Source organism: Fusarium oxysporum, chromosome III (genome assembly GCF_013085055.1).
Source record: "Fusarium oxysporum Fo47 chromosome III, complete sequence".
Lineage (NCBI taxonomy): Eukaryota > Fungi > Ascomycota > Sordariomycetes > Hypocreales > Nectriaceae > Fusarium > Fusarium oxysporum.
The window spans coordinates 649,363-674,488 of NC_072842.1; the positions used below are offsets into that span (position 1 = coordinate 649,363).

Below are 25,126 nucleotides of genomic sequence, written 5' to 3' on the forward strand. Positions count from 1 at the left end.
TCGAGTGAGAAGCTACGGAATTTCCTGGCAGATTGAATGAGTCTATTTGGTTGTGTGACTTGCTCTAACTCTATAATTCATGTTTCTCATGCTGTCTTTGGCTGTGATCCCTTCACATACTTAGTATGTTGTCCAAGCGTAACCAACTTCAGCCCCCCATCCTTCTCAACCTTTGATATCCTAATCGACGTAAACGCCACACTCCCCCCAACTTTGTCCGCCGTCGAAACAATCTCAACCGTATCCCCCAACCTCGCCGCACTCAGATAGCTAATATGCATATCCACACTCGCACCAGTAGTATCCCTCAGATCCCAACTCGCAATAGCCAGACCAGTCGTGAAGTCAATGATAGTAGCTGATACAGCGCCGTGAAGATTTCCACTGCTGTTGAGATGGTTCTCGTTCAGAACGAGCCGTGTTGTTACACTGCCCTGCGTTGTGCTGATGAGTTGCGCTGAGGACATTATGAAGTTGTAGATGGGGCTTTTGGCGCGCAGACGGTCCATGAGGGATTGGACGTGTGCGGTTCTTTGGGCTTCTGATGAGTCGACATCTGGGGTTTGGACACGAGTTGAAGGTGGCTCAGACATTTTGAAGAATTTGAAACTAGGACTGTGTTTGTGAAGTTGTTTATGAGTCTTATTTCTGAATGGTTTGTCTAGCTGAGTTCTTAAGAGAAATTTCCTCATCGGGCAATTCCCGCCCCTCCTTTGATGAATATCCTCTCTTCTCGCATACCAACTCCTAAACCTTCTCAAAAACATCCTTCAGGTAATCGAACGCACCCAATGGAACACCCTGTGTGCGCATGATACAATATGCACTTGTGAGGTGAAAGTGGAAATTGGGGATTACATATTCGCTCACGTATCGCTGGCCCGTGAAGCGGAAGTTGCCCATCTTACTCTCCATTATAATCTCCTCGTTCTCTTTACCGTTGATGACTTCAGGGTCTACACCCTCAAGGACTTCAATTGTTCGAGTGATTCGGGCTTGGAGCTGTTCGAATGTTTGTTCGTCGTCTTCGAATGTGGGAATGTTTTGTGCGCCAAGACGTGAGGCCAGGAATTTTGCTGTGTTGGAGCAGGACTGGACTTGGTAGGGAAGCCTGAAGAGTGTTAGTCGGGATTCGCACGAGGTTTGAATAACTTACCCTCTCATATCGGAAATCAGACGGTATGTAAGAAGGTCTTCATGTTTCATTTCCTTATCATCACAGAACTTGGCGCCCTTCTGGAGCATGAAGGACAAGTTCTTGAGGTACTTGACCAGCACGGGAATGCTCTGTTGATAGAGTGTCGTCATTTTACTAGCCTAGGATTGATGTACTGGCTCGTTTATTGTTGAAATTATTAGATGGGCATAATGCCCGTATATATACCAACCTCGCGAACTTTTCGCTCTATTCGTCCGGGATAATCTCACATATTCGCTTCTAGATACTAGTGAGTCCGGAACGCTGACTGCAGCGTAGGATTTAGTGCTTATTGAACGAACTTTGGCCACCCTTGAAACGTGTAAGACGATTCGGCATGATGCTGAGATGTTTGGTGCCCCAATGCCCATTGCCCAACGCTACAATTCTTTCTCACTAGACGGGATGATCGGCTGACGGAACTTAGGCGCCGTGTAAGCTGACAGAGAATCCATAGATCCTACATATTTACTTTATACATATTTGATTTGTCATCCGTAGTGATTTCTCGGAAGATCGGCGCATAATTCAGACCTTGGATGGATGTCGCAGGCCGAAGAGGTGCTCTTTGGCATCGCAGTAGTCAGGTTAGTAGTCATTCATACTGATGCGACAGCAGCAGGCTAATCGTATGCTAGAATTTGGCCACATAATTTTCGACTCTCATTAAAGTGAACCCAACCGGCCTGAAGTGCTGCGTGATGGTGTTCAGTGTCTTGCTCGAGATGTCTGTCGATGGCCCGATGAGGCTTTGGCGCAGAAGCTGAAGGCATTGATATATGGGATTTATTCTCCGACACCGTAAAACAGCTAGATTTGACCAAACAACTTATTTATTTCTAAGTTTCAATTTATGTATTAACAAATACGATAAGGTCAATCATGGCTCCCAAGCCAAGGCTTGTCATGCACCTCCTCCGAACCAACCCCGAACCCCCGCAGTGTCTCGGTCTGTAACAACCTTAAATCAACACTCTCATCCAACACAACCACAAACAACCCATAACAATTCAAAATGTCCCTCCCAATTCTCGACCACTTCGCCATTCTGGTCTCATACCAGACACTTCAAACCGTAACCCAATCCCTAAAAGATTCTCTCCTCGTAATCGACGGAGGCGCCCACGCAGATGGCCTAACAGTCAACAAACTAATCCATCTCGCCGACGGCACATATCTCGAGTTCATCGCCTTTGTTGAAGGCGTAGACCCTGAGAAACGCCGTGCTCACCGCTGGGGAAACCTCGAAGAGGGCAAAATCGCAGACTGGGCTCATACGCTACCGAGTGAAGCTGATTACTCACAGTTGCAGAAGCGCGTGGCTGATGCTGGGAATGGTGTTACGTATGGTGATCTTACTTCGCTTCAAAGACATAGGCCTGATGGCGTTTTGATGAAGTGTCTTGTTTCTGTGGCGCTGAATGCGGAGGGGGGAAGGATATTTCCTGGGACGGTGCCGTTTTGGTGTGTTGATGAGACGGAGAGGCATTTGCGATCGCCATTCAAGGCGGAGAGTGGTGATGGGCTGCATGAGTATACGAAACATCCTTCGCATGCCAGAGGTGTATCGAAAGTCACTGTCCTGCTTCCCGAGAAGGACATTGCGACGTACAAGCCTGTTTACGACGCTATTCACAACCAGAACGCTACTGCTGGATCAGACGGCTACTCATGGCCTTACGACCTCCCCACTGGACCTAACTCAGGAAGCAACGAGGTCGTCCTGTCAACTCTCGAAGGTGGAAATGGCAAGGCAGAGATCAAGTTGACACTTCTTGGCACAAAGGATAGCCCCAAGTCCATCGAGCTTCTTCCAGGGTTAGTCGTCGACTTTGAACACACAGATTAGACAAACAAAAACGTTCTATTCGGGTATCTAAAAAAAACAACTTCCTAGTCCAGATTCAATCTCAAGTCAAAGTTCGCTTCTCCGTCTTCCAAAACCTCGACAGCTTCCCAACATTCCATAGCTCTGGGACGAATATCCCTCTGGAGCATGAGCTTGAACTTGAGCCCTGCAAAGTCCTCAGAGTACCATCTCTTTTTTGAATTCTGCACCAGACGCTCCGTTATCTCATCACAGACCCGCTGCAACGCGTCTCCCAAAGGAATCTCCCGCACAAACTCATCGTAGACATTTGCGCTCTCTTCAAGGTTTACAGCCCAGTAATGAAGATTCGCCCCAGTGCCGTACGTGATGAGCGTCTCTCTGTCTGTGAGGTCCAGTGGGGGTGTGAATACGGGAGCGAGAACCGCGACAACAGAGATTATCTCCACGGCTAGACATTCGCCGCACCTGTGCGACAGAACTCCACCCTCTGCGAGTGTAGCCGGCATTGCGTAGACGCCTTCCATGGTGGTTGGCATGAACTTACCTGAGTGAGGATGCCCACAGTCGCTGTGAGGTGAGAAGACGACACGGCAAGATGGGCAAGCGATCTCTGGGGATTCTCCGTCTTCCATGTCCTTCAAGGCTTCATCTATCATGGTGTGAAGACACTTGTTTCCTAACATGTGACCGCAGGGTAAAATGCGAGCCCGGTGGGACATCATTTTCTTTTCAGGGGTCAGGCCTTCATCGGGACTGAAGGTGTGGTCGTGGGGAAAGATGGACATGCCAGTGAGACAGATTCCGCACTCGAGATGAAGATGGTTGAAGAGCTTCGGGTCTTCGATGAGGGAGTCTCTGAGACGAGGCCAGAAGGGTGTGGTCCACGCAGGTCTGTTATATTGGGGTTCGTGGTGGATGATGTTTTTGATGGACATCATGTTGACAACGGTTGTGGAAGACATGATGAATGGTAGTTCTTGTTAGTCAAGTACAACATAATAAGTTTAGAAGAAGAAGTAGATCTAAAGGAAGAGATATATCTATCAAAAGCTATTGAAGAAATCATATTTATTTAATCGTTTGATCCACTGATTCAATGTCCGTTACTGTTCTGCAGTGTCTGCCAGATGCTGCGTGAACATGGTCGTTGTCAAAAGCTTTTATTGTTCACTCCCCTTTGAGAGTGCCGAACAATTTTTACAATCTGTTTTCCCTTGCAGTATCAGTGCCAACTTACGATAAGACAAAGAACACTATTGAATACAATTCCCGGTAGCTGAACATGTGTAGTATACTGTAACCCAGGGAGAACCGGTAATCAGGCAAGGGTATCGCTGCATACGAACGGCACTCGAGCTTCATATCATGTAGAAGTTCATCTTATCATCCCCATATGCCACTGCCTTAAATTTCCATCTATATTGGCACCGGCAGTTTTAACTTTTATGCTAACTGTTCATTTCCGTGATCGAGTTACAACAGTGGCAGAAACGGCCATATCTGATGAACAGCACTCCAGGCTACGAAGTGAATGATATAAGTTATAATACATAATCGAAATTATATTCTTGAGTGACTGAGTGTAATCTTTCCCTCTTTATCACATCCCTTCCCATTGTTCTCGATAGTAGATCATCTCATCAATTCTAGAGTCACACAACCTTCATCATGCCCACCATGAATCCAGCTATGAATCCTGGATCCATCATCGACGCAATCCGCAGTGACATTGAGCCGATCACTGACATCTACTGGCCAGCCTTCAAAAAGGCAGTCGAGAATGATCCTCAACAGCTTCGCCCCATCGATCTGACCTGCACCATCTGCACAGAGAAAATGTCGACGCAAGGATCCGCACGTGGTTCCATCCATTGGATCCCGAAACCAGGTCGCAGAATCTCCCATGAAGCCCAGATTCTTCCCTGTGGCCATATGGTCGGCGCTTGCTGCTTCATGAACTGGCTTGCCAGTCTCTCTGAACGGTTTCGAGGTAGAAAGTTCTACTCGTGTCCTGTTTGCAGCACTGCGATTATGTATCATCCTGAGTGCGGCCATGTATGCCATGGTCAACGAATCCCAGGCTTGATCGCCAACTATTCTAGAATTCCCCTTGTTCTGAGTGAGGGTGGTTTTATCCACGCGCGATGTGCCGGATGTGAAGTCCAGCATACCTTTTCCGAGCTGACCAAGTACACCAGTATCTACAAGTGGGAAGATGAAGTCGAGTCTAATCATCAATACATCACCCTTGGCTTTTTGGACCAGCGTCCTGGCGGTTTTCTGTACATGGATGGCTCTAGGGACCGCAAGCGACCTATTTGTGAGCGCGTCCGAAGGCTCGAGACTCCAGAGGAGTTGAAGACTATCTGGGAAGCCTATAGAAAAGTTTGGGCTCTGAAGTTCAAGACCTTTTGGATTTCGCATGATCTTTCCAGTGTAGGTCTGTGTCTCTACTTGATGAAGACCTCGAAGCCACTTCCCAAGACGCTCAAGACACAGGGCATCTTTCGTCGGGTCTTCTCTCGAGGATCTTCTTCCTGACAGGTAGTTTGATGAGTATATGAGGAGTTGTGGCCTTTTGGAGTTGAAAGAGTGTACTGTGAGTCGAGCAGTTAAGGCTTCTTTGTTTTTATGACTGGCGTTTTGCAATTGCATTTTTGGTGTTGGGATGATGAACGATACAGGCTGGTCCTGAGCTTAGGCAGATCTTAGGAAATAAAATTGAATGCTAGACCAGAACTTGATGATGGTTACGGTATATGAATTGTGATGATTATTATGAACTTCAACACGCCGAGTAAAATCGGTGACTGTAGAAATACCAAACTTATCTAGGGACATACTGCAGTGCTTGAGATGAATGTCTCTATCTCATCACTGTGCTTACTTGATTTCAAGGCAAGGACAACGCAGGATGAGTCGATTTTGGACCAACTACAATGAATTTAGAAGGTTTTAATGTATTTCTGCGACTCTTTTCTGCCCTTAAGTAGTCCATGAATATGGTATTATCCTGATTTGGAGTATCGAGATAGGCATGGTGTTTTAGTGAAGTACCTGCAATCACAAACACCTTTTAGCAAGCAATCACTTACATCACCCGCTCACTTACCTCGTCTGCCTTTTCTTTCATCGCATGGATTTCCGCCTTTTGAGTTGGATTCTATTTCTCATGTGTATTCGTGGCTGACCGACCACATCTGATGTCGAAAGTGCCAGTAACGCTGCTAGCTCAAGTTACACTTGCCAGTGGCAGCCCGTGATTCATCACCAAACTAATTTATTCATCCTTTGTTTACTTTGTCCTTTTCCTCCCGCACGTGCATAAATCCTCTCCTTGACTTCTTCATCTCACTTTTCTCCTCTCATCAGCAACTTCATACTCCCGACTCGTTCATCCTCCGCCCGCGTAACTATGCATGAACCTACGATCCAAATCATCACTCGCCCACCAGAGCCGCTGGATGCTGAGCCCAAACCTGAACCACAAGTCATCTGGCGCGATGAAAACGGAAAGATTTACTTTCGCAACAACCCAACTCTTCCTATCCTGCGATACCCCAACAGTAAGGCGGTAGAGAAGCCCGATGACGCCCCAGACAAATGCAAAAGTTGCACTCGCGAGTGTCTCGTGGCTATCCGTAGGTACATATCTTCTATCATTTTTCTAGCCTGGCTAACTCCTGCAGCAAACGAAGAGATTGAGAAGGAAATCCGTGAACTTGAACTTGACGTCGAGAAAGACTTTGAAGTTCCTGAAGCCAAGAAGCCTGAGCCTAATATCGACATCGAAATGGCCAAACTAGCCAACAAAAAGGCCAAGAAAGCCAACAAGAAGAAGAATAACAAGACGAAAGAGTCCAAAGAAGATCTCTTAAAGGAAAAGGCCGAACTCACAAAGGAGAAAGTCGGACTCACCAAGGAGAGGGCCGCCCTAGTAAAAGCCCTCAAAGTCAAGAAAGCAGAAAAGATCAGAGCCGAAACGCCTGCCAAAACTACAGCGAAGACCATCGCAGAGATGAAGAAACTCTCCGAGTTCATCAGCGTCAGAATTAAACGGTACAATAGACACGACGCACCCTTGTCTGAGAAGATGACAGAGGAGGACCTTAAGTATACCATCGAGAAAATGTACAAGCACCTCCCAAACTCATTCGTCGACTGGGAATATGAAGAGGACGTAGACGTGTGTCGTATTCTAGACTTGCCTTGCTACGGCAAAAGTTTTGGTAAGGATATTGAGGATCATCTGTATGGAAAGGAGCATTTGGTGAGTATTTTGCCCAACCCCTGGATATACTGTCTCTAATGCTGTCAGGCCTATGATCGATCGATGAAGGGGAGGGTTCCGCTTTGTGTCCAGCACAACAGAGTGAAGCGGGAGATTGAGAACGGTCTTTCATACCAGGAAGGCCTGTTGGCGGAACTTTCCGTTGACCCTTATAGTTATTAGGTCAGAAGCAGATGATAGAGACAGTGAACGGTTGAGCTTAGTTGAGACACAAGAATTCAATAGCTCAAAAGAGTCTATGTCTGTCCCCATTACCAAATCTCGCAAGAGACCGCAGATGGCAGTCGTGTAGATCCCATGTAGTGTTACAATACAAATGCGCGCCACTAAATAACCCAGAAAGCAAAGAAACAATGTTCGGTAGGGACCAATGATCCATATAACGCCGGTCCAATTCTTCCAATGCGTGAGTCTTTAATCGGCACGCGATCCGCTGCTGTGACGGGTACGCTTTCGTCCGCTGCTTGTGGCAGGGTGCATCTTGTCGTTGCGCTCTCTCTTGAGCTTGCCGTCCAATACGCGGGCTGAACAACGTTAGCAGACAAACCTCCAATCTCGGGGTCGGCGAACGTACTAAGAACATCGTATCCGAACTGGGGGTGCTCCAAGCACAGAGCCTTGAACTCTTCTTCCGCCTCGGCGCGCAGGGTGTGTGAGCGCGTAGCCCAGAAGCTTGCGACGGGGGCGCGGATGGTGGTGTCGTCGTTGCTGGTGTAGGCGTAGACGTAACGAGCGTATGTGATCTCGCCCTTGGCGGTAGAGTTGACGCAGTGAATCTTGGAGCTCGAGAGGGTCTTGAGACCAGCGACGCCAAACTTCTCGGCGAGGGTGTAGATGCGGGCGTGCTTCAGGAGTTGGTCGCCGCTGTTGTCGACCGAGGGAATTGAGGGGTCGGACTCCAGGACTCGCTGGCCGGGAAGCTTCTTGGGGAAGTATTCGCCTGTGTAAAGGTATTCGAGGAAGCTGCCGACGGTCTCGATGTCGTACTCGGGGAGCTCAATCTGACGAGGCTGTAGGGAGGTTAGAAGGGGTCCACGGCCAGATGTCGCTGGCGCAAAGGCTCTGAAGCACTAACGCTGCCGTCCTCAACGAAACTATCGCAAATGTCCTTGAAGTATGGGCTTTGTGTCAAAAGTCCCTGATGCGCTGAGAGGATAGATTGGTCGCCAGATCCGATGAGCAAGGTGACGATTGGGCTCATGAGATAACTGGCAAAGGTAACTCTGGGCTCTGCGACCTCAGAGTCGGCGAAGGGAAGCTCAGTGTTGTCGGCATTCTCATTCTCCTCACCCTCTTGGGTAGCCTCTGGCGCAGTATCCTGCGTGTTCTGGGTCTCAGACATCTCAACATCACCGGTGGGCTCGATTGAATCCTCGTGCTGATCGGCAGGCATGATTGCGAATGAATTAGGAGGCGAGTTAGAAAGGAGCGATTGATACCATTGCTTGAAACGAGCGGAATTAGTGCCGAAATCAGTGACTTAAAGATAGTTCATATGATGGTTCCTGAGCTCGTGTGGATCCGCGTAAACGTGAGATCCAGTCTTGGTGGGCAGCTTCAGCTAGTTCAATGAGCGCCAATCTGTATGCGGAAGCGAGCTTGGCTTAAATTGATGCCCCGTGCGCAAGGCATCACTGCATGATCATCATAGCTACCCTACACCGACCGCTCAGGGACTGCCGACCTGCCGCTATCGGTGCCCCGCCCCCACTAACATCTGAGGCGTCTTCATTTGGCAATCGATAAAAAGTGACTCCGAAGCAAACACCTTTCCACTAACACTTCCATTGTTCTCCTTCTTTGTCCTCAAGCCACCAATCTGTCGTGATACTCGGGGATAAACACTATAAGGATGTGTGCAGCTCATGTAAGAACACCTCTCCATCGCAATCACCATCAATCAGCATCACCGAGACTTCCGCAATGGACCATACTAATCTTCTACACCAGCTCGATATACGGCCAACTGCCGATGAAGCTCGAGCTGCCTTCAACGAAGAATGGACTCCTACAACTCAACCCACGCTTCTCCCCGTTTGCGCCTCCGCTCCAGCCGATCTATTGACTCCTTCAGCTATCTATCTTAAACTATCATCGGGGTAAAGACTACAATTCTTCTACCGCCGAATCGTCCTCTGACTCACCACTTACAGCGCAACTGCCGAATACTCATTTCTCCTCGAGAGTGCGACTGGAAGCACAGAGACGGTTGGACGATATAGTTTTATTGGCGCCAGTAAGCTTTTTTGAGACTCTTGTGTTGGACACCCTCTGAGTCTCTCTTCTAGACCCTCGAAAAGTACTGGCCACTGGCGACGGCTACGAACACAATGGCGACCCTCTCAAGACCCTTGCGGCCGAACTTTCCAATGATCGAGTCCTCGATATTCCTTCGTTGGCGCTTCCGAAGCTGTCTGGTGGTGCCGTTGGATACGTCTCATATGATTGTATCAAGTACTTCGAGCCCAAGACCGAGCGACCACTCAAAGACAACCTCCAAATTCCCGAGGCTTTGTTCATGCTATTCGACACCATTGTCGCCTTGGACCATTTCCGTTCGACATTGACAATTGTCACACATATGAAGTTGCCCAAGAGCCCCTCTGACGATCTTCAACCTGCCTACGACGTGGCCTGCGAGACACTCCGCAAGACCCTCGACATCATCTACCAGCCCGAGACTCCCTTGCCTGCTCAAACTCTTGGTGCGCAAACAGAATCAGAGCAGCAATATTCTTCGAACGTTGGTCGTAAGGGTTACGAGACATTCGTCAAGGAGCTCAAGAAATACATTGTCAAGGGAGACATCATTCAAGCCGTGCCTTCACAACGGTTCCGCCGGAGCACCAAGCTTCACCCCTTTAACATTTACAGAACTCTCCGAACACTCAACCCCTCACCTTATGTGTTCTTTCTTTCATGCGCCGACTTTCACATCGTTGGTGCTTCGCCGGAGTGTCTGATGAAAACTGATGGATATGCTCCATTACCCTCTGACTCACGATTTGGCTACTCAGCTGCCGAAGCTCGATCAAGACCTCGTATTGTCAACCACGCAATCGCCGGTACAATTCACCGTGGAAAGAATGCCGCTGAGGATGATAGACTCGCAGCCGAGCTTTTGGCTTCCAAGAAGGACAGAGCTGAGCACGTCATGTTGGTGGATCTCGCCCGCAACGACGTGAACAGAGTCTGCCACCCCACGACCGTCAAGGTTGACCGGCTCATGAGAATTGACCGCTTCTCTCATGTTCAGCACATCACCTCTGAGGTTTCAGGAGTTCTGCGTCCTGAGTGCACACGCTGGGATGCTCTGCGTTCCATTTTCCCCGCGGGAACAGTCTCTGGAGCACCCAAGATCCGAGCTATGGAGCTCATCTACGACCTGGAGCAGGAGAAGCGGGGTATCTACGCTGGAGCTGCGGGATGGTTTGGATACGACATTGTGCGCGTGGACGAGGGCAGTAAGCCTGAGGACAAGGTTTTCGTCGACGAAGGACCCATGGACACATGCATTGCCATCCGGACCATGCTCGTCAAGGATGGCGTGGCATATATGCAGGCCGGCGGTGGCATCGTCTACGACAGCGACCCTACAGATGAGTGGATGGAGACGATGAATAAATTGTCCGCCAACCTCCGCTGTGTGGAGCTGTCGGAAAAGTACTTTGGCGATGGGGTGAGCACTAAGACCGTGGAGGAGATTATTGCGATTGAGAGGAGGAAGGGAGAGGAGGAGGTGAAGGAGGCTGAAAAGTAGGTCATCTGCATAGAAACATTCCTGATGAAGGATAGAATCAATTTATACTCATTGGCGCGCTTATTGTGTTCGAAGTCGCTTATTTCCTCTTCATTACCATACGCTGTCGGGGTAGTGTCCCACGACAGAGGTTGTTCAAACGGTCAAGGCTTCACTGTTCAGGTCGAACGAGGAGTGAAAGCAAAACATCGCCTTGGAAGTCATGGTTCACCCTAAACTCACAAGATGGACCGTTAACATTGAATGTGCTTGACTTCAGTTACTGCATCAAATGTGACTATATAATGAAATGATGCCTACTCAACATCAAATTCATCTTCTCCTCATCACCACCACCCATCACACCCAGGTAAGTCTAACACCAAAAACAGATCAAAAACAAAAAAAGGTAAGTCTACGCAAAACGAACTATATCACGTCTCGCTTCACCAGTCAGTCATCTCGCTGGTAAGTATCCCTTTTCAACATGTCTTTTCCCAAACCTCTCCCTGAAGCCTTCTGGCCAACTATCAAAAAGGCTATAGACAAGGGCAGCAACACCAATTCCGACAATGAGGTTATCGCCCCTCAATGTCCCATCTGTATGGAACCCCTCCCGGTGAGATCTTTTCCTACCGAAGGTGAGTTGGATGCTGAGGTCTTGCTCTGTGGTCATGTTCTCTGCCAGTCTTGCCGTAAACAATACCAACACAGCGACGCCGGAGGACGGTGTCCTGTATGCCGCACCAATCTCTACTGCAGCCGATGCAAAGTAAATGCTATCCCCATCACCATCCCCAAGAACGGTGAAGAATCTAGTCTTCCTCCTACGACTCTTCCAGAGTGCGTTCAGAAGAACTTGTGTCCTGATTGTGTAGCTACGGTTGAGTTTCACAGGGACGTAGAGAAAGGTGAGTGGCCTTATCACTTAGATGATATGGAGCCTGGGTTTGTCAGCTTCTTCTACCATGTTGTTGATAACATTGAGAAGAATGACGAAACTGCTACAGAGGGGAGAGTCCAGGAGGCAATTTCCGACACCATCATGCAGGAGTTTACGAATATGATGATGAGTCGTCGCTGTGTTACGCTTGGTCGTGGGAATACGTTGCGACAGACGAACCCATGGTACGCTGAGAATAATGAACATCAGGAAAATTGTCGTATTGGGGTTGTTCAAGGCCATTTTGGCCCCAGCCCAGACTCAGACTCAGACTCGGACGATGATGAGCCTCTTGGGAACCCTCCTGCTGGTGTCCCTCTTCCGGTTCTGAATCCCGCACAGACTGATAACAACCGCCAGAACTCTGGCTTGCAAGTGTCTCCATTTGAACGAGCTGGCCTACGCCGGGTTTTGCACCCGATTCGGAGTCTTGATGATCCTGCGCAGCCTGGCAATGCCAATTCGCCGTTTGATGTCCAGGACGGCATTGCACGTCCTAGTGCAGCAACACAGACATCTGAACCAGCTCGACGTTATCATGACAGGGCACTGTTAGATGAGGAGTCAGACGACGATATGGCCTGGATTGGATCTTCACAACGAGAGGGTAACACTGTTGCGACGACAGCTGAAGTGCTTCCAACATCTGGAATGTTTCCACCAAGATCTGACAATGTACGTCCCAGTCCCCGACCAAATAGGAGAGCAGAAAGAGCAGCAAGGGCGGCTCAAGGTCATGGTATGCATGAAGGAGGCATGCAGGGACTGGCGAGGGTTGTAAGGCGCGTACCACGTCGACCTCGCTTTGCACCTCCCAGTGCAGCAACACAGACAAATAGATCAGTTCAAGATGATGAAATGCAGGCACCAGATGCTGACGCAGATAGACTCTGGTATGAGTTTTTAGAACGGGAGGGTAACTCTACTCCGGCGACAGCTGCAGCGGCCAGACCAGCTGGACCTCGTAGCTTGCAAGAAGCGTTTGATTATGCAGATGCGAACGATATTCTGAGTCTGGGAGGTAGCATTCGCGGAATGCCCCGACAGTTTCGGGACTATCTGACGAGAGGTTCAGCGATTAGACCGGCGACAGGAGAGTCGCCCAGTCCAGCATCCGGTGCCTCACATAGTTCTATGGATTTGGACGATAGCGACGAGGTGTCGTCAAATGATCAGCCCGTCTCTGAGCGCTGAGGATCCTCCATATCCACTGTGAAAAGACGCGTGTAAGTCAAGGGCATGATGATATTGCATGCGGGCCATGGTTGAGTAGGCGAAGACGCTCGGACCGAGATATGGATGGGACGGCACGGCACGGGAAACGGCATGAAGTACGGAGTAGACTGGAAGTTATTTGTGAATTTGAATTTATTCGGTGAAACGGAGTCTTGGATCAGGATCAACCGGGGATAAATTAGATTGATACTGAATCATTAGTCAGGTCTGTTGTGGTAGCGGAGAATAAACAAAAAGGTGTAAGAAATGTTTCAAGGGGTTCGGATGTGCCGTCAGAGCCGTTTGAGTTCATATGGTATCAGTCGATCCTTTAGTGAATGATGATGTATGAAGAAACCCGTGACATGGAATTAGGAAATAAAAGAGTAAGTCAAGTCAAGTCAAGTTAATGCTATGCATCGTACGTCAGCTAGGCGCGTGAGGCTGCAAAGTGAAAAGTATGCGGATAGTTCAGCCACGTAATTCAGGAAGCGAATACACGTACAATTCGGATATCGGCTCCAAAGTGATATTCATCAGCCATGACTCGATGCGAAATATATATGCCGATAGTCGAAATATAAACGAAATACAGTGAGTATATAGTGAGGATAGTGAGGGACATCAGTGAGCGAACAGAGAGGGAAAAGTGGGCAAATAGCATCATCTCACCGCGCCGTGCCGGTATCCGATCGCGCCCAATCGACCCCGGCAAGTCGGCACGTCGACATCCACCTTTTCTAAACGCCCAGTTTTTAGTCTGATATCGGTTTGCATGGTATTTACGAGGGAGCATATGAACAAACAGAGGCAGAGGTATCATATGCAGAGGATAATGAATGAAAGAAGATGTAGAACTATAGAGCGTGAGATGGTGATATTTTACCGTCTACAATAATACGTCAGCCATATCTTGATAAGTGTACTCAGATATCTGTCTAAATTAGATGCATGTCACTCAACTCGCTTCTCGGCACCACAAATTCCTCTCGAGGGGGGCCATTCCCCAATCCTACCCTCCACTCAACCTCATCCGCTAGTGGACAAGCCCGTTACTGTCTCGGAAGTACGGCTTCATCGTCTTGCCTATTGAAAGTTGCCTGCCTTTGAAACTCGGCGCCTCTTTTCGCTGGGCCCTTCAGGTGCCGTCTCTTCCAGACTTTCGCGCTCTTTTCCTCCCCTTGGCCTGCGCCTAAAAATAATACGTCCCCCCAGCCTTGGGGCTTACATCTACCTAATACATCTGTTGTTCCCCTGCCCTTCGCTCTTTTTCGGTTCCTGCTTTTAGAGACCACCCCCTCCCGCTCTCTCGCTTCTCTTGCGCTGTGCTCCCCCATTTACAAATTCTTGTAACTGAACTGGACCTGGACCTGGACCTGGGGGGCTTGGCTCGAACTTCCATTTAAGCCAAAGGGGGCCTAGAAGCCTCTGCCAAGAATTTCCATCCCGTCTACTTCAGGACCCTTTTAACATTTACATCACTTACATCTGCATTTGATTTGAGCCTCACTCACTACAGATCAATTCATTTTGCTTCTTTCGACAATTGATTACCTAACACTTCCAGTATTGAATGATACCGCGATAGATGCCTTCCGCTCTGCAGGCCGACATGGACATGGATCCCGCCGTTGTCGGCCTCCCTACCACAACAGCCATCACAGGCCTTCTCGACGTCGGCGCTGCTGCCATCGACATCCTCAGCGACCTCAACATCTCACCACAGCACGACACCGCCATCCTCAACATCCTCCTCCGCGAGGTCAAGGAGTGCCGATCCTCCGTCCACGCCTTCTACAAGACCCTCAACCTCATCGAGAACAACCAGATCCCCTTCCCTGCCCGCGCGGCCTGGATCTCTCTCGACACCCTCGTCGCAACCCTCACAGACACCGTCCTCGCTTTCACCCGCCTCTCGTCGCTATGTTGTGCGCTCGACGAGCAGTCCAATAGGTCTACACCTGAAGATGCCGCTAAGCAGTTCGAGAAGAGGATCAAGGCGCTGTGTGCGAGGTTGAGATGGCATAATCTTTCGTATGCTATGATGATGACTATAGTGAACTGGTAAGTTAAGCGAGACGGCACACGGACCGCTAGATGAACAAGTGCAATTTTTGCTGACGGGGGCCAAAAAGTCCGGGAGAAAAGGACGCAAAGAACAGTCGCGACGAGCTGGCGCATCGCGTTGCGAGACTTCTCACATTCAACGTCAACCTCTCTGCTAGATTACGACAGAGTCGCCCCGGATCCTCGGCTGCCAAGACAACGGGACCGGGAGCCCAGACCCCCGATAGCCCCGAGATCACCCCCGCCAATGTGGGGCACAGACCCGCCCCTTACTCCGGAACCCTCTCAAAGCTCACCACCCCGAAGGCTCTATCCAAGGTCATTCTGCCTATCGAGCTGAGGGAGCTTCGTGATGATTTTGAATACTACACCGAGATGATCCCCTCGCAGACCGGAAGCTGTGAGTTTCCAACTGGTGGTGTCTTGATGGGAACGCCATATGATCTCGCTTCAGCACGATGAGACCCATCATCAATCAGTAACTATCAATCTATCCCTAGCGGATAATCATTTTATCAGATGAAAACTTGCAAAGTCGGTGTTTGGGCGGGAAATAGTGCGAGGCATTTCAAGCCATGTATGGCTACAGGACCGGTTGGGGGCTTAGACGGGCATTTTACCAAACGGTTATTACGTGTAATGATGTTTTTTGTTTCTTGATTCGTTTCACTTGGAGTCGATTTAGCTAGGCATTTGCAATTTCAACGTAGAGATATCCATTCAAATTAATCAATCACACATTACTCATTGTGCTATACTTGCTACTCGATACTTAAATGAAGAGCTTGCTACCGTGGTACTTGGTCTTGTCAGAGTAAGTCTGCACAGACGTCTCAATCTCTCGCTCGGGGAAACCCTTGAACGACTTGGCGTATGTTGCAACGGAATGGGCGATGAGCTGTTCTGTGTTAGTGTCACGGTTTCTGAACAAGACATTGGTTGGGTGGGACTTACCTTGGTGTTCACCTCCCACGCAGTGTAATTCACATTGGTCAGATCATCCCCGATCTGGTGGTAGTTCTTATCATACCAGACACCGGCTTCACCGCCAAACATCTCGACTTCGTCTTCTGTCTTGACACCCTCGGCACCTGTGGCGATACCACCAGCGGGAATACCACCACGGATGAAACCATCGTAGTCACTGCGACCATCAAAGGGGATGAAGGTGTAGTTGAGACCCTGCTCCTCGTACCAGTTAACATACAGATCACGCAGCTCCTCTGAGCCCTTGGGGTTCTCGGCGTTGGTGGCGTTGTAGATCTGGTAGGCAAAGTTGGGACTGGCCATCATGTCGTAGTCCATGAAGAGACGAATCTTGCGGTTCTCGTCTTCAGGAAGAACGGAGACGTAGTGGTCGGAGCCAAGAAGACCTTCTTCCTCAGCGGCCCACCAGGCGAAGCGGACGCAGTTGTTGACGCGGTACTTGGTCAGTTGGACAGCGACCTCGAGCACAGAGATACTGCCAGATCCATCGTCGTTTATACCAGGGCCCTCGGCAACACTGTCGCTGTGACCACCGAGCATAACACAGTTGTCGGGATCACCACCCCGAGTCTGGGCGATGATGTTGGTTGTGGAAATGGTCTTGACCTCAGCGTCGATGTAGGCAATAGCATCGACCTTTTCACCATCCTTGAGCTTCTTAGCAACAGCCTTACCCTCTTCACCGCCCAGACCAAAAGTAGCAACATGGTCAGGCGAAGGAGTACCGAGAGTTCCATGAACCTCATCCTTCTCGTAGTTATACACAACGGCAGCGACAGCACCCGCTTTACCAGCATTGCCGGACTTTGTACCAAAGGGGCACGTTCCACGAAGGACGAGAGCAATGTTGCCCTTGACGGCCTCGGGATAATCGGACTCGTCGCATCCTTCGTTGTCGACGAGGACAAGCGTTCCGTGGACGGGCTCCTTGTTCTTAGTCGGAGGAGTCAGACCCATGGGCGATGCCTGCTTGGGAACAGAGTCGCCGATGACGAGACGCGACTCGAAGACATTGCCCGAAACAGCGGGGAACTGCTGGTTCGAGACGGAGTAGTAGCCGCCTAGCTTGGCGAGCTCAGCGTGGATGTATGACAGTGTACCGAGATGGCCTTGAGAACAATCAGTCATTACGTTCATGATAACAGTCCGATTTCGGAGAACGTACCTTCACTGCCAATGACACGAGTCGGATGTCCATATTCCTCTTCTCCATTCTTGGCAATCTCATACAGGTCCTTTGCTCTAGCCTCAAGGTTCTCAGGCTTGATGCTCTTCTGCAATTCCTTGGTATCTACCAGAGGAAGATCGTCACCAAAGAGATTCCAAGAGAGCTTGGGGACTTGGAGGTTAAGAGGGATCTGAAGAGCTGACACGCCCTGGAGGGCGGCCGTGGCGGCGACTAAGCAAAGACCCTTTGTTGTCATTTTTGGAGTTTGTTGTGAGGATGAAGGGGAGAGGATGGAAGGGGAGGGTTTTGGTTAAGACATAGACTGTGCAGGTGATACAAGCTTGTGACGTGATGATGCTGGGACCTGGAGCTATAGAGGGTCTTAGCTCACTGCAGCTTAGCTTGGTTGCCCTGCCAGGAACCCGAGGCATTGCTTATCTTTGCCTTGGCCCCCGCGATTTGTCTCAGCTGTGCTTGGCGATGATCGGCGATAGCTACCCTGGACTTTGATGGCACTTTGAATCGGATCTTGAATGAGAACAAAAGCTATTGTAAATCAACTATTTATTCCCGTAGATCGATATTTATTACGCTTGAAAGTTCGCTGATGGCTGGTTTCATTCGCTATTGGGTTTTTTTTTTCTCTCGTCGGCACATGGAGAATATATTGAGGATTGGCGCACCTACCCGCCTCGCATTGGTTTCACAACAACCAATAACGGAAGACATGGAGGAGTATTGTGCAAGAGGCTCGTGACATTATGCCACCGATATTGACTCCAGTTTCGGGGATATGAGCGAGCAAGTCACGGTGAGTGTGAGAGGCTACTGTTTAAGCAGTATTAGGCAAACCGCTCTATGGCGTGGCGCAACGCAGGGTGCCGAATTTCATGCTTTGGTGTTTCTCTCACAATTTGGGCTCTGTTCAACATTCGATGAAACCGTCAAATGGCTAAAACCCACTGCGACCTGGCAACGGGCGATATAAACCATGGCGAAATTAAAAGGTAATAAATAAATATTGCTGCTGGAAAGTCGCCCGAAACCAAGTGAGCAATGGGATGAAGTTGCCAAAATCATCGTGATGTGAGAGGCGCAACAAGTCCATCCATACTAGTCCGAATACCCTCCTTTTGACAAGTCCAGAACCGCCAAGCATACCTACATCTGCGACCCAAAAACCACAAGACGTAGCAACAAATATCATTTTAGGTCACACATCGCAGCCCCCAGCTCTGTACTCCTTATCTCCATTGGTTAACCATGCTTACGCCCAGCCCATCCAGATGGACCATCAAGATACCGTCAGCTCACTCAGCGAGCAAGAATAGATAAAGTGCTGACATATCCCAATAACGCTGACGCCGTAGTTAAAAATGAACTCAAGCCTAGAACTTCATCCTATCTTTCATCCCGTTTCATCTCAAGTCAGGACGAGAACTCAGCATGCATCCTGCTTACACACTGTACATCGGGCTTGAAGCTCGTGTGACCGAATGGAAGAACGATATGTATGCGACTGTCAGTAAACGGTTCAGCGCACCCACTGATGCACAATATCAGGTAAGTTAAGTGGTATCGCGATAAAGGAATGCTTGCTGATGCTGAAGTTGTAGGTTGATGAGAAGAGACCGATGATTACGGAGAAGCAAGCTGAAGAAGGGAGATCGGAGAAGGAATTGCTGGAACAAAAATACGCCAGTCAGTCATGATCAGAGTTAACATATGGCTCCGAAGCGACGAGATAGAATTGTCAAGTTGTTTATTCTGTCTTGCTCATTATCAACCAATCCCTGACATTGAAGCTTTTATACATCTATTTTCAACTGTAACCTACCTACTTTCAAACAACCACCTTTTATTCTTCCCCAAACAAAATCAAGGAATGCTCATCTTGACATGATCCTGCTTCTTCGTAGCCCGTCCTCCAAATCCCCATCCAATCTGATGCGCAAGCTGAATCTCAACATCCAAGTCATCAGCCCAAGCCCACACCAACCCAGGATTCTTCTGAAACATTCTCCCTGCCGCAATGAGGTCCAACTTCACACCATCATCCTTTCCAGAGATGATCTCCTCCGCAAGTGTACCGGTCTTGATACTGCCCACCGAGCTAACGAGCATCTTGTCGCCAACAACCTTCTTGATGTGCTTCGCGAACTTGGCTTGATATCCTGGGCCGCCTTGCACCTTCTGCTGGGGGTGGTTTCCGCCGCTTGATACGTCGATCACATCGACGCCGCGCTCGGCGAAGAGGATAGCGAGTTTGGCGGCTTCGTCGACAGTCCAGCTCTCGCCGGTGTACTCAGGGTTAGTATCCAACCAATCCGTCGCACTGATCCTCACGAAAAGAGGCATGGTCTCAGGGATAACAGCACGAACTTCCTCAACGAGCTCAAGCGCCAGACGAGTTCTGTTCTCAAAATTTCCACCATACTGATCCGTTCGCTTGTTAACACTCGGCGTAAGGAACGAGCTGACAAGATAACCATGCGCAAAGTGAAGTTCGATCACGTCGAAGCCAGCGGTGACGGCGCGGTTGGCGGCCTTGACGAAATCTTTCTTGAGCTGGTTAATCTCCTGGATACTCATGCTACGCGGCGTGGGCATGTTCTCATTGAAGGGCTCATCGCTGGGACCTACGACATCGTCGGGCCACCCGTTGACTTCCTCGGTGGCTGTGGCGCCGGCGCTGAGCCAGGGTGCTACACAGCTTGCTTTGCGGCCTGCGTGGGCGAGTTGAATGGCGATGTTTGTATTCTGACCGTGTGCAAAGTCGACGTTTTTTCGGAGAGTGTCAACATGGGCGTCGAGCCAGATACCAGCATCCCTATGACGATCAGCTAATGAACCACAATATAGGTCGTGAGTATATGCTTACTCAGGTGTAATTCGACCATTGGCTTGCACGGCAGTTGCTTCAATCATCATAAGCCCCGGCTACAAAGATTAGCTTTGATCATCTCACTCGTATAACGCCACTCACACCACGCTGAGCCATACCGCCATAGTGCGTAATATGCCAAGGCGTCATGAAACCTTCATGGCAGGAGTACTGGCACATAGGGCTGACCCAAATTCTATTCTGCATAGTGACATTTCGAATCTTGAGGGGCTGAAAGAGTCTAGGAACAGGTCTTCCATCGCTGGGCTGGATGGCCAGACCAGGCGGAGGATCCTGCTCGGGGGTGAAGAAGGGAACGCCCTTTGCAGCTTTGTTGACAATGGGGTGGCTGCATTTCTCAGTCTTTGCGGGTGCAGGAGTTTCGGGCCTCGATACGGGAATGCCGTGGTGAGGGTGGCAGATGCGGTTGGTGAGATATGCAGCCATGGTGATGAGTGTTCAGATAGAGTTGTTATGCTTAACGATCCTTCAGCAACCTCATCTTGGGAATTGGGAACAGGATTTTATATACAGGTTCATGATGGGTCAATGACGTTGTGATTAGAAATCTTTGACGTTAATTTTCGGAAAGCTCCAGATCTACGGTATGTAGGGCGCGAATCTTCACATCGGCGACGGGCGATGAACATTGGTTCTTTCGATGCATTGAAACATTTATAATAAATAACGTTGTCCAGATGGTGGGTCAGTTATCTAAACTAGGCCTCTTGGTCTAGCAATGCCGTTGACATAAAATATACAATTATAAATCCCGCTCGCCTCAAAAAAAAAAGAAGAAAAAAAAAAAAAACATGCTCGGTCCGAATTATGTCCAACAGTTCTCCACGTATGTTCATCATGGGTCGAGGAACCTACTGTTCACTCGACGAAGCCTTCCGCTTCTTCGATGGCCTGAGTCTTGTTCTGTTGATGGACCCGTTCGCCCCATTAAGTTTGATGTGCTGTGTCGCTTCCGGCCCCGCTCGAGCTCTTCCGTTTCTTCTGTGTCTGTCTTGAGATTTCCAAAACTCTTGCGACATCTCACTTTTCGCTCATCATCGGGATCCAAGAATCGATGGATGGTGCGGTGATCCAGAATTCTCTCTTCTTTGTCATGCGGTCCGGCCTTGTCCGTCTTGGGCCAGATGTACCCGTAAAGCTTCGAGTGTCGTTCGCATCGAGGACATGAAGCTCGTGTAAAATATGCGTTCTGTTGTACAAAGTAACCGTCGCAGATGGTACACTGGATCCAGGCCATCTCAGGTTCTGATAAAAGTAGCGGTGTAAGGAGGTAATCTCCCGGCACTCGCACTCTAGATGGAGGCGTATCTTCCTTATAGACACGACGTTGATATTTCTTTCGTTTTGGCTGATCCTCATCAGCCACTTGACTGTCTTCGACAGTTTCAATACTGGTTGCAATAGGCTCGGTTGGTGGAGGTACCACAGTTGCTTCCTTGAGCTTTTCCGGTTCAGGTTCACTCTCAGCCTCAGACTCCAGAGGAGCGTTTAGAATGGCCTGGATAGTCATACTCTCTAGGCCACTTCGACGGGTTCTCTCTCTCGTTATTTCAGCCGCTTGCTGCGGTGATCGTGAACCTTGACTGCTCTGCGGCGAAACTGGTGCCCCCTCTGTCTGTTGACTACCCTTGTTCGCATTCCCTTTCAATGGAGTATGTCCTAGAGGCTCTGGAGTCTCCTTCTCTGGCGAAGTGACATCTGTCTCGACAACGCCACTTGAAGTTTCACTGGCAGTGACAGATGTACTGCGCGACGAATCGTCAATAATAATTACAGTCTTCTCAGCCGAAATCTTTTGTCGCTTCGCTGGAGTCTTGGGCGGTGTCGCCAGACTATCATGCTGTCGCTTTCGATCATTGGTTTGCTCGGCGGGTGGAGACCTAGCAGATGATGAATCGCGAGCTAGCTTTGATCCTCTTGAAGTCGCTTTTGTAATCCGTGGTCGCATATCGGGAGTGACTGATGGTGTCCGTGAAGAGCCAGAGATACTTTCATCTCTTCGCCGTCGCCGTAATGAGTAACCTTCTGACTTTTCCTGCTCAATACTAGTTTTCACTGGCACTGTGCCATCTTCTGGTTCCCAAGCATTCCGTAAAAGATCCTCGCATGTCCTGCACAAACACTCGCAGTTGTTCTCGCCGAAATAGTTATCTCCGTAAGTGACCGTAATCTCCTCTCCCGCTTCAATTGGCCTTGTTGCGACAATCTCGATTCCTGCGTGGCTTGTCCTCATAAGTTTGGCGTTCGCATCGCAATCGTGGTTCGCAAAGCGGGCAGGTCCCATAAACAGGCTGGTGCACTTGCTTCGTGAGCTAACAACAATGCTAAAGTCCTTCTTCTGAGATGAGATGGCCTTTTCCTCCTCTGGCGTGATGATGACTTGAACACCGGATAAATATTTAATGGCCTCGTTGCGTCGGATAGGTCGTCTGGCTGTTACGGCAGCCTCGTGAGTAACAATTGTGTATCGGTTTGTCGAGCTGACCTCCCACGGACAATCCGGAAGGTAAATTTGAACATAACGTCTGAGATGCCGTCGGAAGTTCTCCTTTTCATTGTCGGTCTTCAATCCATTGTGAAACCGTTTTAGCCCGTTTGTTGCCAGCAATCGCTTCTCAGCACTTTCCAAGTCCTTCTTGAGAACCACCTCCTCTTGCAAGATCTTAGCGATCTCCTCCTCCCTTACACCTCTTGATGGATGATATGATGTGCGGTTTTTGGGGACCGTTGTCCAGTAAAAGACCTGCCTGTGTTAGAGTCGCATTGCCTCATGAGCGATGCTCAGCCGTAAACCACTCACATGATCGACCAGGGCGTCAGTGAGAATGTCATCATATGCTGACACTTGTGCCAACGTCATGCGCGGCTTTTTGGCAGCCGCTTTCTGTGATGGAGGCATTTTGCCTAATGCGAATTCACTCTGATGCCAGTCTGCTGTGTAAAGCTGTCGCCCAAGGAATAAAAGAGCGTACGTGTCCCTCGAAACTAGCTGTCAAAGTCCGAGCGAGAAAAGAGCGGAGATGTCGATCCTTGGCTCAGTGTATGAGAGCCTTGCCAAACGATGCCACAATTGAAGCCTGTCCAATCTTGCAGAGCAATGCGCAGGAGTTGAAAAGATAAATGCCAAAGTCAAGCGTTTTATGTTCGAATTCAGCTAACTCAGTGCCGCAACGTCATAGGTTCCGTCTCTCTAAATAAGGAGCGTTAATCGATGGAACAAAGACAGACGAGTCTGAGACTTGGGTGAGTAAAAGATCGTGGTGCGGGTGCCTTTCAAGGAATCGGGCTTGAAGGAGGGAAGTGATGTTCAAGGTGGAATGACATGGTTGTAGCTCGCTCGGGTGCTTTCGAGGTTAGGGGGGGCTTGCTTTGTTCCTCTTCCCTGGATCAAGGCCGGTTTGGGGCATTGGCCAGGCGACGGGTGGGGCTGTGTAGGCCTAGGAAATCACTCTCAAACATTAAATCAGCTCAAGCTGTCGAGTTAGGTATCAAGCCATGGTACGATGATCAAAGGGTCTTTGTTGGGGATTGAGGTGCAGTAGAGATGAACATTAAAGAGATGTTATTTTTGTATTATCCTCTCAAGGGCCAGTCATAGAGATACAGTTTCATGATAAGACGACACGATATCTCCAGATTTCTTTACCCCAGCTGAGATCTATTGGGTTCCGCTGGAGCAAGTGTGGCTTCAACTGTGGCTGTGAGCACGTGATATTAGTCCAAAAATTCAACGACAGGTTGGACGATTGATGATATCCCGAGTTAGACCGTGGTGAGAGTTGAGCATTGAACCTCCGCGCGCGGGACACAGCCAAGATGATTCAATTAAAGGTACCTCAGCTCTACTCACCTCGTTGACCCCTTACTGACTATAGTAGACAATGCTTAACTGCATCGACAACTCGGGCGCTGCCCTTGTCGAATGCGTCTTGGTCGTCGGCCAAAAACGACATGCCCGAATCGGTACGATACACCCCTACGAACACCTCAGTCGAGCCCCTCGAAATAATGCAACATGTGACTAACACACCTCAGGTGACCGTGTTGTCGTCGTCGTTCAGGAGCAGCGTGGTAGCTCCTCCGGTGGTATGGCCGGTATCTCTGCCGCCAACAAGGTCAAGCGAGGTGATATCCGTCACGCCGTCGTCGTCCGAACCCGATACCCTACACAACGCCGAGACGGCTCAGTCGTCAAGTTCGACGACAATGCTTGTGTGCTGCTGAACAAGGCTGGAGATCCCGTGGGATCACGTATCAACGGTGCTGTTGGCGCCGAGCTGAAGCGCAAGAAGTGGAGCAAGATTCTGTCAATGGCGCCTATGCAGGCATAAAGAATTGACAAGGAGTTTAGGTGGATGGGTGGTTATTTACAAAAGACAGGATAGATCAGAGGGAATGGATTGGCTGCATACAGCCGTGTACGAGTGGAATACTGTACAATTACGAATATTACTACATGGCATTTGCGAGGCGTTGATACGAAAATACAGACACCTTTCAGCTCTCAAAACTAAAAACCACTGTGGTTGCATAACTTGGAATATGTAATGTCACGGAACTTATTTTGCATGACTAAAAACTGCAGATGCATCTTGATAATTTACCCCTCCTACGGAAGGTGGCTAGAAACTTAACCCTCAATCCTAAACGACGAACTGAGGAAAGCTTGGTACATTTATGTGGCCCTCCTCCAAAATCTTATTCGCTGCTCAAAGCAGTCTTATACAGGATCATTGATAGAATACAATTTGCATTTCCCTCCTTATAACCTGGCGCCGGTGG

The 25,126-nt window shown here is 49.3% G+C and overlaps 15 protein-coding genes across 15 annotated transcripts; 8 read left to right on the plus strand and 7 right to left on the minus strand.

Moving 5' to 3' along the window:
* Positions 1-29: 29 nt before the first annotated feature.
* On the minus strand, positions 30-640 carry FOBCDRAFT_216721 (HotDog domain-containing protein). Its single transcript, XM_031175368.3, has one exon. It carries the CDS (start codon positions 591-593, stop codon positions 87-89), a length of 507 nt encoding a protein of 168 aa, XP_031046501.1. The 5' UTR covers positions 594-640; the 3' UTR covers positions 30-86.
* Positions 641-1,481, minus strand: FOBCDRAFT_216723 (uncharacterized protein). Its single transcript, XM_031175369.3, has 2 exons — positions 1,157-1,481; positions 641-1,111 (listed from the first exon to the last, which is right to left on the minus strand). Exons 1-2 carry the CDS (start codon positions 1,306-1,308, stop codon positions 748-750), a joined length of 516 nt encoding a protein of 171 aa, XP_031046502.1. The 5' UTR covers positions 1,309-1,481; the 3' UTR covers positions 641-747.
* Positions 1,482-2,188: 707 nt separating this feature from the next.
* Positions 2,189-3,169, plus strand: FOBCDRAFT_19435 (uncharacterized protein). The gene has a single exon (XM_031175370.3). It carries the CDS (start codon positions 2,214-2,216, stop codon positions 3,045-3,047), a length of 834 nt encoding a protein of 277 aa, XP_031046503.2. The 5' UTR covers positions 2,189-2,213; the 3' UTR covers positions 3,048-3,169.
* On the minus strand, positions 3,092-3,991 carry FOBCDRAFT_289482 (uncharacterized protein; the record flags this gene model as incomplete). Its single annotated transcript, XM_031175371.2, has 1 exon — positions 3,092-3,991. The coding sequence occupies one exon, from the start codon at positions 3,989-3,991 to the stop codon at positions 3,092-3,094; it is 900 nt and encodes a 299-aa protein (XP_031046504.2).
* A 706-nt stretch (positions 3,992-4,697) lies between these two features.
* FOBCDRAFT_270513 (uncharacterized protein) lies at positions 4,698-5,570 on the plus strand (the record flags this gene model as incomplete). The annotated part of the gene is made up of 1 exon (XM_031175372.2): positions 4,698-5,570. The coding sequence occupies one exon, from the start codon at positions 4,698-4,700 to the stop codon at positions 5,568-5,570; it is 873 nt and encodes a 290-aa protein (XP_031046505.2).
* Positions 5,571-6,444: 874 nt separating this feature from the next.
* Positions 6,445-7,482, plus strand: FOBCDRAFT_289483 (uncharacterized protein; the record flags this gene model as incomplete). Its single annotated transcript, XM_059611750.1, has 3 exons — positions 6,445-6,670; positions 6,719-7,299; positions 7,348-7,482. 3 exons carry the CDS (start codon positions 6,445-6,447, stop codon positions 7,480-7,482), a joined length of 942 nt encoding a protein of 313 aa, XP_059466904.1.
* Positions 7,483-7,557: 75 nt separating this feature from the next.
* Positions 7,558-8,856, minus strand: FOBCDRAFT_19441 (uncharacterized protein). The gene is made up of 3 exons (XM_031175373.3): positions 8,396-8,856; positions 7,895-8,330; positions 7,558-7,844 (listed from the first exon to the last, which is right to left on the minus strand). Exons 1-3 carry the CDS (start codon positions 8,711-8,713, stop codon positions 7,735-7,737), a joined length of 864 nt encoding a protein of 287 aa, XP_031046506.2. The 5' UTR covers positions 8,714-8,856; the 3' UTR covers positions 7,558-7,734.
* Positions 8,857-9,028: 172 nt separating this feature from the next.
* On the plus strand, positions 9,029-11,137 carry FOBCDRAFT_216734 (ADC synthase). The gene is made up of 4 exons (XM_031175376.3): positions 9,029-9,187; positions 9,271-9,419; positions 9,474-9,556; positions 9,609-11,137. The coding sequence occupies exons 1-4, from the start codon at positions 9,173-9,175 to the stop codon at positions 11,078-11,080; spliced, it is 1,719 nt and encodes a 572-aa protein (XP_031046509.3). The 5' UTR covers positions 9,029-9,172; the 3' UTR covers positions 11,081-11,137.
* A 168-nt stretch (positions 11,138-11,305) lies between these two features.
* FOBCDRAFT_19450 (uncharacterized protein) lies at positions 11,306-13,437 on the plus strand. Its single transcript, XM_031175378.3, has one exon. It carries the CDS (start codon positions 11,547-11,549, stop codon positions 13,194-13,196), a length of 1,650 nt encoding a protein of 549 aa, XP_031046511.2. The 5' UTR covers positions 11,306-11,546; the 3' UTR covers positions 13,197-13,437.
* A 1,392-nt stretch (positions 13,438-14,829) lies between these two features.
* On the plus strand, positions 14,830-15,746 carry FOBCDRAFT_270518 (uncharacterized protein; the record flags this gene model as incomplete). The annotated part of the gene is made up of 2 exons (XM_031175379.3): positions 14,830-15,281; positions 15,353-15,746. The coding sequence occupies 2 exons, from the start codon at positions 14,830-14,832 to the stop codon at positions 15,744-15,746; spliced, it is 846 nt and encodes a 281-aa protein (XP_031046512.3).
* Positions 15,747-16,040: 294 nt separating this feature from the next.
* FOBCDRAFT_248589 (uncharacterized protein) lies at positions 16,041-17,754 on the minus strand. Its single transcript, XM_031175380.3, has 3 exons — positions 17,437-17,754; positions 16,239-17,380; positions 16,041-16,182 (listed from the first exon to the last, which is right to left on the minus strand). Exons 1-3 carry the CDS (start codon positions 17,693-17,695, stop codon positions 16,057-16,059), a joined length of 1,527 nt encoding a protein of 508 aa, XP_031046513.1. The 5' UTR covers positions 17,696-17,754; the 3' UTR covers positions 16,041-16,056.
* Positions 17,755-18,854: 1,100 nt separating this feature from the next.
* FOBCDRAFT_19477 (uncharacterized protein) lies at positions 18,855-19,188 on the plus strand. The gene is made up of 2 exons (XM_031175381.3): positions 18,855-19,002; positions 19,056-19,188. Exons 1-2 carry the CDS (start codon positions 18,886-18,888, stop codon positions 19,149-19,151), a joined length of 213 nt encoding a protein of 70 aa, XP_031046514.1. The 5' UTR covers positions 18,855-18,885; the 3' UTR covers positions 19,152-19,188.
* A 54-nt stretch (positions 19,189-19,242) lies between these two features.
* Positions 19,243-20,800, minus strand: FOBCDRAFT_19479 (uncharacterized protein). The gene is made up of 3 exons (XM_031175382.3): positions 20,426-20,800; positions 20,321-20,379; positions 19,243-20,269 (listed from the first exon to the last, which is right to left on the minus strand). The coding sequence occupies exons 1-3, from the start codon at positions 20,768-20,770 to the stop codon at positions 19,318-19,320; spliced, it is 1,356 nt and encodes a 451-aa protein (XP_031046515.2). The 5' UTR covers positions 20,771-20,800; the 3' UTR covers positions 19,243-19,317.
* Positions 20,801-21,174: 374 nt separating this feature from the next.
* Positions 21,175-23,243, minus strand: FOBCDRAFT_289486 (uncharacterized protein; the record flags this gene model as incomplete). Its single annotated transcript, XM_031175383.3, has 2 exons — positions 21,175-23,087; positions 23,145-23,243. The coding sequence occupies 2 exons, from the start codon at positions 23,241-23,243 to the stop codon at positions 21,180-21,182; spliced, it is 2,007 nt and encodes a 668-aa protein (XP_031046516.2). The 3' UTR covers positions 21,175-21,179.
* Positions 23,244-24,112: 869 nt separating this feature from the next.
* Positions 24,113-24,854, plus strand: FOBCDRAFT_216746 (mitochondrial 54S ribosomal protein YmL38/YmL34). The gene is made up of 3 exons (XM_031175384.3): positions 24,113-24,175; positions 24,223-24,307; positions 24,380-24,854. The coding sequence occupies exons 1-3, from the start codon at positions 24,161-24,163 to the stop codon at positions 24,673-24,675; spliced, it is 396 nt and encodes a 131-aa protein (XP_031046517.1). The 5' UTR covers positions 24,113-24,160; the 3' UTR covers positions 24,676-24,854.
* The last annotated feature ends 272 nt before the right edge of the window (positions 24,855-25,126 follow it).

Bases quoted from the DNA above. Each gene is read 5' to 3' on its own strand.
- FOBCDRAFT_19477 (XM_031175381.3), top strand. From the start codon at position 18,886: ATGCATCCTGCTTACACACTGTACATCGGGCTTGAAGCTCGTGTGACC. The intron at 19,003-19,055 runs GTAAGTTAAGTG...CTGAAGTTGTAG, and splicing joins CCACTGATGCACAATATCAG to GTTGATGAGAAGAGACCGAT.
- FOBCDRAFT_19450 (XM_031175378.3), top strand. From the start codon at position 11,547: ATGTCTTTTCCCAAACCTCTCCCTGAAGCCTTCTGGCCAACTATCAAA.
- FOBCDRAFT_19435 (XM_031175370.3), top strand. From the start codon at position 2,214: ATGTCCCTCCCAATTCTCGACCACTTCGCCATTCTGGTCTCATACCAG.
- FOBCDRAFT_216723 (XM_031175369.3), bottom strand. From the start codon at position 1,308: ATGACGACACTCTATCAACAGAGCATTCCCGTGCTGGTCAAGTACCTC. The intron at 1,112-1,156 runs GTAAGTTATTCA...AACACTCTTCAG, and splicing joins CTGATTTCCGATATGAGAGG to GCTTCCCTACCAAGTCCAGT.
- FOBCDRAFT_19479 (XM_031175382.3), bottom strand. From the start codon at position 20,770: ATGGCTGCATATCTCACCAACCGCATCTGCCACCCTCACCACGGCATT. The intron at 20,380-20,425 runs GTGAGTGGCGTT...TAATCTTTGTAG, and splicing joins GCGGTATGGCTCAGCGTGGT to CCGGGGCTTATGATGATTGA. The intron at 20,270-20,320 runs GTAAGCATATAC...TGATCGTCATAG, and splicing joins AATGGTCGAATTACACCTGA to GGATGCTGGTATCTGGCTCG.
- FOBCDRAFT_19441 (XM_031175373.3), bottom strand. From the start codon at position 8,713: ATGCCTGCCGATCAGCACGAGGATTCAATCGAGCCCACCGGTGATGTT. The intron at 8,331-8,395 runs GTTAGTGCTTCA...ACCTCCCTACAG, and splicing joins GTTTCGTTGAGGACGGCAGC to CCTCGTCAGATTGAGCTCCC. The intron at 7,845-7,894 runs GTACGTTCGCCG...AACGTTGTTCAG, and splicing joins GTTCGGATACGATGTTCTTA to CCCGCGTATTGGACGGCAAG.
- FOBCDRAFT_248589 (XM_031175380.3), bottom strand. From the start codon at position 17,695: ATGACAACAAAGGGTCTTTGCTTAGTCGCCGCCACGGCCGCCCTCCAG. The intron at 17,381-17,436 runs GTACGTTCTCCG...ATTGTTCTCAAG, and splicing joins TCGTGTCATTGGCAGTGAAG to GCCATCTCGGTACACTGTCA. The intron at 16,183-16,238 runs GTAAGTCCCACC...AACACAGAACAG, and splicing joins CGTGGGAGGTGAACACCAAG to CTCATCGCCCATTCCGTTGC.
- FOBCDRAFT_216721 (XM_031175368.3), bottom strand. From the start codon at position 593: ATGTCTGAGCCACCTTCAACTCGTGTCCAAACCCCAGATGTCGACTCA.
- FOBCDRAFT_216734 (XM_031175376.3), top strand. The intron at 9,420-9,473 runs GTAAAGACTACA...CACCACTTACAG, and splicing joins TATCTTAAACTATCATCGGG to CGCAACTGCCGAATACTCAT. The intron at 9,557-9,608 runs GTAAGCTTTTTT...TCTCTCTTCTAG, and splicing joins ATATAGTTTTATTGGCGCCA to ACCCTCGAAAAGTACTGGCC.
- FOBCDRAFT_216746 (XM_031175384.3), top strand. The intron at 24,308-24,379 runs GTACGATACACC...AACACACCTCAG, and splicing joins AAAACGACATGCCCGAATCG to GTGACCGTGTTGTCGTCGTC.